Source organism: Pyrus communis, chromosome 17 (assembly GCF_041283825.1).
Source record: "Pyrus communis isolate YQ-2024b chromosome 17, ASM4128382v1, whole genome shotgun sequence".
Classification (NCBI taxonomy): Eukaryota; Viridiplantae; Streptophyta; class Magnoliopsida; order Rosales; family Rosaceae; genus Pyrus; species Pyrus communis.
Window position 1 is genome coordinate 11,218,783 of NC_142581.1, and position 12,797 is coordinate 11,231,579.

A 12,797-nucleotide genomic window follows, 5' to 3' on the forward strand; every position below is an offset into this window, starting at 1 on the left:
CCAATGGAGCTTTTATACACGGAAGTGATTTAGCCAAGTCAAGTAAGTGTAGTCCGATCAGAGACGCTTAGGTCCAATGCATAGGGTCTAACATAAAAAGTGTTTCTAACCCACATGCAGGCGATCAAGTCCCTAACGAACTTTCGTTTAAGATTCACTAAGGATGGACCGCTAATCCAGATTGAGAAGAAAGCCCTTTCTTAGTTACACATTGCAATATCTAAATCATCATAATTGGAATGGAACAAGGTGAACAAACAAACGCGCGAAGACTTGACAATTGGACTAACTCGAAGTAAAAGACCTTAATAACCCGGAGGATGTTACATGTATTATCTAACGAATCCTTACCTTTAGTCTGATCGGTGCAAAAGTGAGTCTAGGGCAAGAATGTTTTTCATGGGCCAAAGGCCAGAGGTTGAAATAAGGTGGTACTCCGACTATTACGATGGAAATATTTATAAACACTACATTTGGGAGGTAGCGTTTTCCTGAATCAATGCTACATAGGGGAGTATTAAGCTCTGTCCCAGGCACACAAACTTACTCGTGGTTTACCTTAGTGCCTGTTACTTCGGAGTTAGCCTACTCTGAAAAGATCAACAAACTAAAGTGCACCCATTATATGGAAACACAGAGTGAAGAATCCTAGAGAATTTTTCCCAGACAGGCTCAAGCACTTGGGTAGAATCATTTCACCAAAACAAAAGATGCAAGAAAAGCAAGCAAGCCTGTTTAATAAAATGCAGAAGCCCAAGTTCCATGATAAGGGGAAAGATGATCAGGAAAGTTATGGAAGGACATTGCCTTTTCTTAGCCGGCTTAGTATCTGAATGCAAGAAAAATCATTCAACTGCATTGCCTCTTGGAGTTAGGCTCCACCATTACCAACTTCCATTTATCATCAGCTACAATAGCCTCACCAGCTGGATCATCTGGACCAGAGTCCTCATCGACAGACGTCTCCATGAAGTTACTCCTCAAATGCTCAAGGACGTTAAGGTTAGCTCTTTTGATATTCACTAAGATTCGATGAGGATCCCAGCCTTCGTGATGGCCTTGCCCATCGTAACCTGTTAAGAAACTAAAGTCATAGCATTCAAAGTACTGCAGGAAAGACACCACCATGAACGATGTACGCAACCCTTCAACGTCTGCCTCATTCTCATCTTTGGCTAATTGAAGAGCCGTCATGTTTGCATCTTCCTTCTGCTCTATCTCATATGCAGCTAGTCCACTTCTGAGTGTAGCATTGTTCGCTCTGTTTCCCAGGAGATCCGCTTCAAATATAAGACTCACTATGCCTCAGACCTAATTCGAGCTTCTGCCCTAATTCTCCTTTGACCTTGGCAAATACGACTTTAAGATTGTTCGCCCTTGCCTTCTATGCCACTACTATGTGCATCTCCGCTGGGGAATGATGTTCCGTCTGTGGTTTCTGCAGTTCTATACGTACTTTTTCCAGGTACGCCAACAACGCGTGCAGTTGCCCCGATCCATTCAGCTAGGGAACCTCTAAGTGTCAAATCTACTCCGTTTGGTGCCGGAAAGTCGCCTTTTTCCAAACATGAGCTTGTTCAAATGAAATGTATCAGGAGAATACAACCTGAATTATCCAGTCAGAAGGCTAAGGCAAGGGAATTACTTACTGCATAACGACCTTCATTACACCTCAAGATGAGGAATTCGAATGATGTGCAAACTTCTTTGTTGTCTGTTGGGGCATTCATGGCCTGAAGAAGAGTTTGGGCATGATCGACATTATAGAAACCAGAAGAATTTGCCGGCAACGCGACACAATCCAAAGGCGACCAAGCCATGAGGGGGGATAAGTCGTTCGCTCAAACTAAGGCAAAGCAATTTTGAAATACCACCAGCTCGGCGACCGCCAGTGTAAGACTTGGTGGATTTTGGGACACTGGTGAGATAAAGGCGGAGTGGGAATAGGTGTGGAGGAAAAAGTTTAAGCCTTGACTCTGATGTGCCTACAGAGTGGCAAAAACAAAACCTCTGAGACATGAAGAATTGGCTGAGTCTCATCCAGAGATGGAGGAGAGGAGGAAAGACGTGGTGACAATTGCAGAGATGATTGATGAGGGGAAGTAGGAGGATTATCAATGACGACTTGAAGAAACAGAGTTCTTTCCATGATGGATCACGGAGCAGAACGCGGTCTTTTTCTTCAAATTAGATGAACCTTCTCCTTTTCTTTTGCCTCTAAGCTTACAAGTGTACTTCGACTTTCCCCCTCCACTAATACTAGCTTTTTTTGGGATGACCCTCCCAAAGGCTTAAAGGGCATGACGTTGGAACGTTTTCATTTTATCTTATCTAGGGATGCTAGGGTGATGGATTTGAGTGTATGGACTCTCATGTGTACTTTCTTTTCATCAATCCAGTATGGATCCGGAATTGGAGACTTGGAGTAGTGCTTAAAGATCATGTCTCTCACACATTCCTTGAAGCGTGTGGGAGAAGTTTGCCACATCTAAGTATAGTTCTCCGCATGAACTTGGAAGGCTCGCAGTATCAGTACTAGATGACAAAGCCTAATACTTTATAGGTCATTTTTTTAGTGAAACACCAGCAGTGGGCATCCCTGACTTAAATGTCAGAGATATCTCCTTCCTAGTCGCCGTCCATAACTAAGGCGTTCATATACCAATCTTTGTATTACCATGGCACATCGAGAATATAGGACGACCACAGGACACCGTGTCTTGGATGAAAAAAGTAATGCTCGTTGGAGCTCATTCGCACACTATATAGCATACAAAATTTTGGCATATTAAGTTCAACCTCGTACCATTGATTTAGCAATTCGAAGCAAGTAATGAGCTTGAGAGCAGCATGGGTAAGTTGCTGATGCCATGTCGTAGCTGACCAAGATGCCCTTTAACAGTCTAGAATAGGAAATCTTAGACCCAAATCAAGATATCATGGGTGGATTGTAGTGCAAGGGCGACGTGGGTCGTTAGGCTTGAGGAGAGAAGTATTATAGTCTTCTTCCCACCATACTTTACATTTGTTTAGGAGGTCTTGACGGTGCTTCACGAAAACTTGACATTCACCCTGGCTGCGCATTCTAGTTAAAGGAAGATTGTAGGATGAATTTGCAGAAGACATAGGAACCCTGTTAGAGGATGCTGCCATTTTCTTTTAGGTAGAAGGAATTGAGAAGATCAAGTGAAGTGATGTGAAAGTGGCGAAAACCTCAAACTTGGTTTGCAAAAGGAAAGTTCGAAACTTTTTTGCAGAATTTTAAGGTTTTTTTTAGGAGAATAGTCAGAAGGATTCGAAGGTATTTAAAGAGGATATTTCAAAATCACCTAGCTATTGAATGCGGATCGTCATCGGCAAATCTGAAGGCTGGATTTAGCTAAAGAAAACTATAAACAAAGCTTTGTTTTTCGCGCACACGTAATTGTGACAATCCTCATCATTGTGATATTGAAGGCACGATTTACAAAGTAGTGCGCTTGGATACGAAACACTTCGATGTGCAAAGGTTCACAAGAAACGAAGTTGAGACGCCATGCATCTAAAAGGAAGAAAATGGTATGTTTCCAATTTGCTTTGAAAGGCATGGTCTCTGGGTACCTACCTATCCTTAAGGGGAACAAGTCTTTTTCGATGCCTAGTTAAGGATAATTGTGGAACCACGATTTTCTAGGACCGAAGTAAGACGAATCAAAGTACGCACGCATACCTCAGAAGTCCGGTTATAGACTCAATATCCACCATTGCAGAGCTGACTAAACGAATCAACGATGCCACCATCATCCTGTTCGGGAATTAGTGAACGAAGTCCGTCGACTTCACTAAGATAGACCATTCTTATTCCGAAAGATTTGGGATCCTAAGTCCGTCGACTTCATCACTGACACTAACCCCACGCCAACTCAAACTACACAAACCCCACCACTATATATCAAAGGTCTGAAGAAAAGCTATTGGGACCATCAAAAGTACAGAAAAGTCATTGACAAAAGATAAGTAATACTCACCAAAATTTGGAGGCTTTCCAAATATGCGAAATTTCTTCGACATGCTCACAATTCATCAAAATTTTCTCACAATCCACAAAAGCTCAATGATTCATCACAGATTTCAGAATTTACGAGTCCTAATACAAGCAGAACTAAATCTCTTTCATCAAAATTCCTAATTGCCATGCTTTAACTTTTTCAAATCTCTTTAACCAAAGAAGGAAGAAGTATCGATGGAAAAGGTAGAGAAGTGAACCGAGTAGTAGGTGAGGCGATTTGACGAAAAAAACCTTCCACCGAAAGGTCACGTGGGTCGGCACGTGCCTTTTTAACAAAGAATTTGATGGATTATTGGCAAAAGGACGACATTAATGTGCGGCATTAATTGAATATCAGGACCAAAGTTACCAATTTTGAAACTGAGAGACTAATAAAATGATGAGTTAAACCAATGTCGCGACCATGTGTGATAAACAGTAACACCAATTTATTTTTTGAAGTAGGATTCTCTTCCCTCATATTTCCATCACCTTCCCTCCCCTCCTCTCGAATATTACTTTTTGTCTTATTATCTCTGTAAAAAAATTAATATAAAATGTTGATGTGACTAGACCGTAACCGTTCAAATATGTGAAAAGAGAAAAAAAAAGAGATTAGGATCCTCCATATTTTTTTCCTCCTCTCTTTCTGCAAGGAGTCCTCTCTCTCTCCCTCATCTCTCTCTCTCTCGTCTCTCTTTTATTTCTATAGAGGCCCTTTGCTCGAACCCTAACCCTCAAATTTCTCGGCAAAACCCCGACTTTATCGGAAAATCAGCGAGGAAATGCAGCACCAGAGGCTGAAGCAGCAGCAGCAGCAGCAGCAAGCTCTGATGCAGCAGGCTCTTCTACAGCAGCATCCTCTCTACCACCCTGGCCTCTTAGCTCCTCCTCAGGTCCGACCTTGTTCTAATTTCTCGTCCTCTGACATCGATTCTGTTTTCGGGTTCGATTTCCATTTCGATTTTGGTTTTGATTTCCAGCTCCAATTGTCATTGTATGTGATTGCAGTACGGAAGGTAGGGTTAGTTGAGTTACTCTTCCTTTGAATTACCCGATTCCGCAAGATGGGATTTTTGGGAAATTTCTGCCGTGGGAAAGTTTTAAATTTAATAGTTTTGTTTTTTGATTGCTTCTCGCTGGAGAAAAAAAGCTTGGGTGTTACATTTTGGGAGGCTTTGTGATTGGTGTTGAATAAGGTTAAATAGTTTTTCGTTTTCGTTTTTCGGATTTCGGATTTCTGAAATGGGGAAGAATTGTTGGCATCTTGGGACGTTTTGTTATCCTTATGTCGTACTGAATGGAAAATATAAATAGGAGACTCTGTTAGCGTTTTAATAGAGTGTGGTTTTTCAAATTATTTTTTTCGTGCATTGGCGTCTTGGTTGGTGGTGATTTTGAAGCCTCCAGTAAGTTGCTGATAATAGTTTTCAATATAGAAGTAAACCAAATAACCATTTGGCCCTATCTTAGAATTTTGATAAAGTTAACAGGAGTTGCGCTTTAGGTTCTTTTTAGTTCCCTGCCAACGATGTTTTTGTTTTGCATAATCATTTATTTCCACTACGGACCACTAGTATTTTAGTTTGTCGTTGTTGGGTTCCGGTGAAAGTACTTAAGTGAATTCTGTTGTTAGGTTCTCATATTGTTGATAACTAAGGGATTTTAGTTTGGTTTACGTTTTTATTTTATTTTTTGCTTCTGGCTTTTTAGGTTCCTTTATTTTCTTTTCTTTTTCACATTTTTATTTTGCAGATAGAGCCAATCCCAAGTGGAAATCTGCCTCCTGGTTTTGATCCAAGTACTTGCCGCAGTGTGTGAGTGTTTGTCTAGACATATTTTTTTTTTCTTCTTTCCATTGTAAGTTTTTGTTTGTTTCACCTCTATGCTTATGTAACTATTATGTTTCTCTGCATTTTGTACCCTTAGTCGATGACTCGATATTGATTGTCTTCATTGAATAGCTTTATGATAGGTATATTTTTTTCCATGGTTGCTTTTCACTTAGCCATGCTATATCTTCCTAAAGTAATTTTCAAGTATCTGAAATTACCCATCCTTATTACAAAATTACCCTTTCACTTGCTATGCTTTCTGTCCAAAAAATCCAGACAAAGTTAACCATGTGCAACTAAAATTGTCTTCTTTTTTCTTTTTCCTTTTTTTTTCCTGGTTCAGAGTGATTACTTAGGGTTTAATTTAATTTCTTTTTTGTCTTCTGGTTTTAAAGTTTTGTCTACTTTGAAAATTTTCAGGTATGTTGGGAACATCCATACCCAGGTGACAGAACCACTTCTTCAAGAGGTTTTTGCAAGTACTGGTGCTGTTGAAAATTGCAAACTTATAAGAAAGGAAAAGGTAAGTTTGCAAAGGTGCACATGTTCGTCCTCGCCTTTTTTTTATCTGATCGCTGTTCAACAATCCTCTCGTCCTATGAAAATTTCTGGACTTGATTAGTTTACTATGAGCCTAACTCAATTTAACCATATGGTGATGATATAATTGATAATTTCTGTTTTCTCTGCCTTCTGCAGTCATCCTACGGGTTCATTCACTATTTTGATCGTAGATCAGCTGCTCTTGCGATAGTGTCTCTAAATGGCAGGCATCTGTAAGTACAAATATGACTTATGCTCCTTGTTATTTTGGTTGCTTTTATTTGTACTTTCTCTAAAACCTTTGATATGTGATCTTCAGGTTTGGACAGCCTATCAAAGTAAATTGGGCTTATGCTAGTGGTCAGAGGGAGGATACATCAGGTTGGTTTTCGTTTTTCTTTCTTTGAACCGATTTTATGATGCTTTGGCATTTATCATCTAGGTTAGTTATATACTGTCTTTCTGATGTGCAGGTCATTTCAACATTTTTGTTGGTGATCTGAGCCCTGAGGTTACTGATGCTACATTATTTGCATGCTTCTCTGTTTATAACAGTTGTTCGTAAGTGTCTTCTCAGGCACAGGTTTTCTTAATTTTATCATTTTTTTAATAAAACATGTGATGACCAATAGTTAAGACTTGGAAGTTTTAGGTTCATCTGTTAACATTTGTTAAGCTTACATTGGAATCCATTATTCGTTTTTCAGATGCCTAATTTGATTCTTTTGTTGGTTTTAGAGATGCAAGGGTTATGTGGGATCAAAAGACGGGGCGTTCAAGAGGCTTTGGGTTCGTCTCATTCCGAAACCAACAGGTAGTATTTTTTATGTAACTTTTTACTTCCGTTATCTTTCGGAATGCATGGTGAATTCATTTTTATTAATAATCTATTGTGAGTCTGAATGGTAGTTTCTGATGGACTGGTAACTGAATGCAAGGGATTAGGGTGAGAGAACTTAGGTAACGGCTTGATATAGCGATGTCAAATTTCAAATTTTCTTTTAAAGAGTCAATAGTTTAGAGCCCAGCCTCTGCCTTAATAAGTCTGTCAATTTGTTACTAAATTGAATCTCATCATACTCTCATTTACCTTTTCAGGATGCTCAAAATGCTATCAATGACTTAACTGGTAAGGATGATGTTCTTCCTATTTAAAAACTATTTTGACAAGTTTGTTGAAAAAAATGCATGCGGGATAAGTATTGAGGGTTGAAAAAAATTCACCTGTATTCCTTCTCACCATATTCTGAACTATCTTTTTGTCTGTGATATGCAGGTAAATGGCTTGGCAGCAGACAGATACGTTGCAACTGGGCAATGAAAGGTGCTGGTGCCAATGAAGACAAGCAGAGTTCAGATGCTAAAAGTGTGGTGGAACTAACAAATGGCTCATCAGGTGAGCTCACTGTGATCAAGCTTTTTTTCCTTTGCTAACTTACAAAAGAAGTAATGTCCAGTTTGACTGGAAATTGAGGGGAAAATAATTTGGTTTGTAGTAATTTCATATACATGTTGTTCTTTTCACATAGTCCTCAGCCTAAGACAGACTCATATTCTGTTTTAATTTTGCAGAAGATGGAAAGGACACGACAAACAGTGAGGCTCCGGAGAACAACCCTCAGTATACTACTGTTTATGTGGGCAATCTTGCTCCAGAGGCAAGAAGTTTTCTCATCTCTCTCTTGTGCACCGCGCAAACATGTGCTGTCACACACATTAATTTCTGCTATGCCATGGATATGAATTGATATACAAGTTTTTTTTGTGTGACAGAACTGAGTTTGAATTTTCTACCATGACTGCTTCTTAAGCTTGAGTTTGTGGTTTTGAAGTTCTCGAAAGAGGAAATGATGTGGAGAACAAAATGAATATCTTCAGTACTTGTGGATCATAGAAATTCCAGTATCATTAATTTTTATTGGTCTTATTCCTACAGGTCAGTCAGCTCGATCTGCATCGGCATTTTCATGCTCTTGGTGTTGGAGTGATTGAGGAAGTTCGGCTGCAGCGTGACAAGGGCTTTGGTTTTGTGAGATTCAATACACACGCCGAGGCAACTCTGGCAATTCAAATGGGAAATACTCAGTCCATCTTGTGTGGTAGACAAATAAAGGTGTGCTTCTATGCTTAGTTTAGAGAGGTTATAAATTCAAGTATTATCGGCACACAAAAGGTAGTGGACTGGATCGGCTGATCTTACTGGGACATCGTGTAGAGATCCATATACGTACATCTACTGTAAAAGTTTCTATTTTTTCTATGTGTGCATTGACTGTTGATTGTTTATTATGTAGTGCTCATGGGGTAGCAAGCCTACTCCACCAGGAACAGTTTCAAACCCACTCCCACCGCCAGTAGCGGCACCACCTTTGCAGGGCCTCTCTGCAACCGACATTTTGGCCTATGAACGGCAACTGGCAATGAGCAAGATGGCTGGTGTCCATGCCCTCATGCACCCTCAGGGACAGCATCCCCTTAAGCAGGCAGCAATGGGAATGGGCACTGCTGGAGCAAGCCAAGCTATATACGACGGTGGATTCCAGAATGTTGCTGCTGCCCAGCAGCTCATGTACTACCAGTAATAATACATCAAATGATCTGTTTCCTGCATTATGCTGGTGTTATCTGAGTTATAATCCCCATTAGGAATCTTTTTTATTATTCTCCCCCTTAAGCGGCGACGGTGGGGTTGTTACCCTGCCTTACGTGCTTGCTATCTGTGTGGATATGTAACACGTATGATCTCCTGTTTTCAGACTGTTATGATGATTGGTTATTTATCAGAGGAAGTTGGCTTTTCCACACTTGTTTTCAGTCTCTTCCTTTATCGTTTTGGCAACGAGCCTACCGCTGATTATAACAGTAAAAACAACCTCCCTTCTTCGGTTGTTTCTTAGCCAAAGGCTATTATGCAATATCGCTAATGGGTTCATCGATTACCTGGTGCGAAAGTTTATGTTCTTGGACAAATTGCAAATCGAAAATATATCCTGTGACATACAAAACTCATGATTTTCTACAAACTAAAGTGACAGGCGGAGTTCGACAGTAGGCAGATAAACCAAAGGCGTTATGTATCGAACTACTTCTAACACGAAACAAAAACAAAACAATCCGGGATCTGCAGGCTGGTGCTGTTGACAAGTCCTTTGCACCCTTGCGCGATGTTCCATATTAACTCTAACTAATAGAGAGAGGCTTTTGGGTTATGAAGCTAATTCAGTCTGACTCCAACCTCGCAATATAATTGTCATAGAACTTCCCTGCACGCTCAAGATCACCAAGCTCAGTATAACAATCAGCAATTGCACCGTAAGCTTCTGTGTTTCCTGAGTCTTCTCCTTCTCGCTTGGAGATGTCCAGAACCAAAGAGTGGTATTTAATGGCATCTCGGTACTTGCCCAATCTTTGCAGTGAGGCTCCTGACAGATGCAAATGGCAATTAAAGGGCACAAAATCAGAATGGATTTCCAACACAGAAGCCAACATAATTAGACAAACACACTTGCAAACTGTTGAACGTCATCGATACTGAAGCTAATAAATAAGGCTCACAGAGACGAAACTAACAGGGAGGCAAAAGACAGAAGTAGCAGCTGCATAAGATGTGCTCTTGTTCTTGTCTTAGCAAACTAGTATGACAAGTAAAAATAGGACAGTAATGAACAAAGGGGAGCAGAGACGAACCTAAACCTCTTGCAGCCTTCTTTTCCTCAATTGGGTCCTTCACACTTTGGGCAAGCTCAAGCGCAGTCTTAAACTCGTTGAGTGCTTTTTCTGTTTCTTGGTTTCTCAAAAAATTCTTCCCAGATTTCAGTCGAGAAATCAAATCGTGCTTCCTTGGATCAACTATCACCTCACTCTCTGGTAGTACTTTTGCACCAATTGGCGAATAACTCAAACTCGGAGCATATGACTCAATCTTAGCTTGCCTTCTTAGAGATTGATTGATTTGACGCAACTGTTCATTCACTCGCTGTAATTCTCCTTTCCTTTGCCGAGCAACCAAGCCTATCATAGAAGCACTAAACTATTAACAAACTGCTCAATATGGGTATCATATGAAGATATAGTTAAAACATATACAATCAACAGAACTGCTTAAAACAGTTTCAAAAGCAAAGCACATATATCAACGCCAGAATTAATGGTAATTAATAACCCCATAAAATCTTACCACCAACAGTAGCCCCAACAAGGGCAACAAAGAGCAGTACAGGCATGCTGAAACCAGAGTTGTCAGCCTCACATGTTTCTGCCAAAGCTTTCAATGGCGTTGTCAACATTAAGGCATTGCCGAGGAGAAGTCCCATTGCTGGGAATCTCAACTTTATGTCTCCCTGCAGAAGTAATAATTTCCAAATGAGAGTCACAAAAAAGCATTTTTGAATACAGATCATCAGATCATAATGGATAGAAAGTAACAACGCAAAAATTAATTTGGACACATGCATATTCACGAAACTAGCCAAATCCAAAAACACTGTATATCCCAATCCATTACATCTGACGATGCATTTATCAATCTATGAAAATCAACCTACAGGGGGATTACAAGGATATTACTTGAACGAAGCACAACAATGCATATGCTCACCATGTTTTTGACAAAACCAATCCAACAGAATACAATTAGTGTTGTCATCTCTCACATTATTATATCTATAGAATGCCTTTACACAAGTTACAAAGTAGGTAAGGTGCGAACGAATATGAAAAACCCGAATCAACCAAAATTGAACGCACAACCAAATCAGAAACATCTGGTGCAGGAACTCACCATCATACCTGACATTTTGAGTTTGGCAACATATGGTGGATCTCACACACTCCATCTAATTTATTTCCAAACGATGAAACAAGCTTTTCGACTTTAAACGGAAGAGAAGCTAACTTTCCGGGTTCTAACAATGAAAAACACTTCATGTCAATATCCAGATCAGTTTCAATTAAGTAACACCCAACCAATCATTGCAACAAATAATGTACTAACTACTAACCAAGAAAATTAACAAAAACAACTTTTTGGATTATTTACATATTCCAATATTTCGCTACGGTAATGCAAGAAAAATCCCAAAATCCATAAGCTTTGTCTCCTCACATTCCACTCATACCTTCGATCATGCAAGCTTTAAGTCATTCATTTCAATTTAGGGAAAACCAAAATGAAAAATTTTCAATTTTTTCTGTTCTTTTCGTTCAACTTTCTCAATAGCCAAACAAGAAGTAAAATTTCCCAAGTTGAAAACTCAATGTCACTAAATTGCACTAGAAATTCACATTCACATTAGAATTTGAAGGCATTTCGAGCAAGAAGCTAAGGAGTGGGCAGAAACAAAGGGTGCACGCAGAAGCACTCACCGGAAAGATTGGAGTTGAGGGGGATTTGATCGGACGGCGGAGATCGGCCGGAGTTCTTGGGGTGGGTGAAGAAGCAGCAGGAGAAACGGGCTACCACTGCCATTTGGTTCGGATAAACGTTGGTGTGGTTGTTCCCAGTGGGCTTTTCTCGATGTGAGCAGTCAGAATCTGTGCGCGTATAAAAATGGTTTCTTTGCCATCCGACATGAGCACAAAGGATTTTGTTTTGGATAGATTTGATGATGTAATGTCACTTTAATTAATATTTTTATTTTACTTGACTTGAAATGTCCATTTTACCCCTTAAATCCATTTTTATTACTATATAAAGATATTTGTCGATTTTCTTCTCAACTTATAAGGAATGTTAATTTTCTCGCTGAACTTTAATTTTAGTCGATCACTAACTTTCCACCCATCTTAGTCATGTGCAAGGCACATGACAATTGTTTAAGGGTAAAAAGGTAATTTTATTCCTAATGTGCACAACATTTTTTTTTCTTCTACCCTTCTGCTAGTTCACTTCATAATTTTTTTTTTGTTTTAGTTTTATTCATAACATTAAAGTTCAAATGAGAAATTGGCCAATTGTAAAGTTCAAAATGATCATTGGCTAAAATTAAAATTCGTGGGAGACATTGGCTGATTATAAAGGTTCATGGGGTAATCTATCATAAGATATACTAGCAGATATCCACACACACTATGTGAACATTTAATTTTTTTTATTTTTTTATTATGAAGTGATTCGTTTTTAAAAATTTTTAAAAAATAGTTATGAAAATTTTATTGTCACATCCCCGCCAAGGAAGTGATCCGCCAATTTATTGTCACATCCCGGCCCGGGGCGGATCACTTCCTGGGCCCGCTCTATCACCGTAGTACGATATTATCTGCTTTGGGCTTACCATTCCATCACGGTTTTGTTTTTGGGAACTCACGAGGTTAATTATCACATCCCGTCCCGGGGCGGATCACTTCGCGGACTCGCTTCATCACCGTAACACGATATTGTCCGCTTTGGGCTT

The 12,797-nt window shown here is 39.6% G+C and overlaps 2 protein-coding genes across 3 annotated transcripts; one reads left to right on the forward strand and one right to left on the reverse strand.

Moving 5' to 3' along the window:
* Positions 1-4,667: 4,667 nt before the first annotated feature.
* LOC137707623 (oligouridylate-binding protein 1B) lies at positions 4,668-9,207 on the forward strand. The gene is made up of 12 exons (XM_068446533.2): positions 4,668-4,923; positions 5,783-5,844; positions 6,283-6,385; positions 6,562-6,638; positions 6,725-6,786; positions 6,879-6,966; positions 7,144-7,219; positions 7,504-7,534; positions 7,682-7,801; positions 7,978-8,063; positions 8,342-8,518; positions 8,700-9,207. The coding sequence occupies exons 1-12, from the start codon at positions 4,813-4,815 to the stop codon at positions 8,985-8,987; spliced, it is 1,281 nt and encodes a 426-aa protein (XP_068302634.1). The 5' UTR covers positions 4,668-4,812; the 3' UTR covers positions 8,988-9,207.
* Positions 9,208-9,346: 139 nt separating this feature from the next.
* Positions 9,347-11,995, reverse strand: LOC137707624 (protein FLUORESCENT IN BLUE LIGHT, chloroplastic). 2 transcript variants are annotated; one of them, XM_068446534.2, is made up of 5 exons: positions 11,770-11,995; positions 11,194-11,309; positions 10,583-10,745; positions 10,093-10,416; positions 9,347-9,827 (listed from the first exon to the last, which is right to left on the reverse strand). In XM_068446534.2, the coding sequence occupies exons 1-5, from the start codon at positions 11,870-11,872 to the stop codon at positions 9,625-9,627; spliced, it is 909 nt and encodes a 302-aa protein (XP_068302635.2). In that variant the 5' UTR covers positions 11,873-11,995; the 3' UTR covers positions 9,347-9,624. The 2 variants fall into 2 exon arrangements, with proteins under 2 accessions (XP_068302635.2, XP_068302636.2); XM_068446535.2 differs by having other exon boundaries at positions 11,186-11,309; positions 11,770-11,949.
* Between the last annotated feature and the right edge of the window lie 802 nt (positions 11,996-12,797).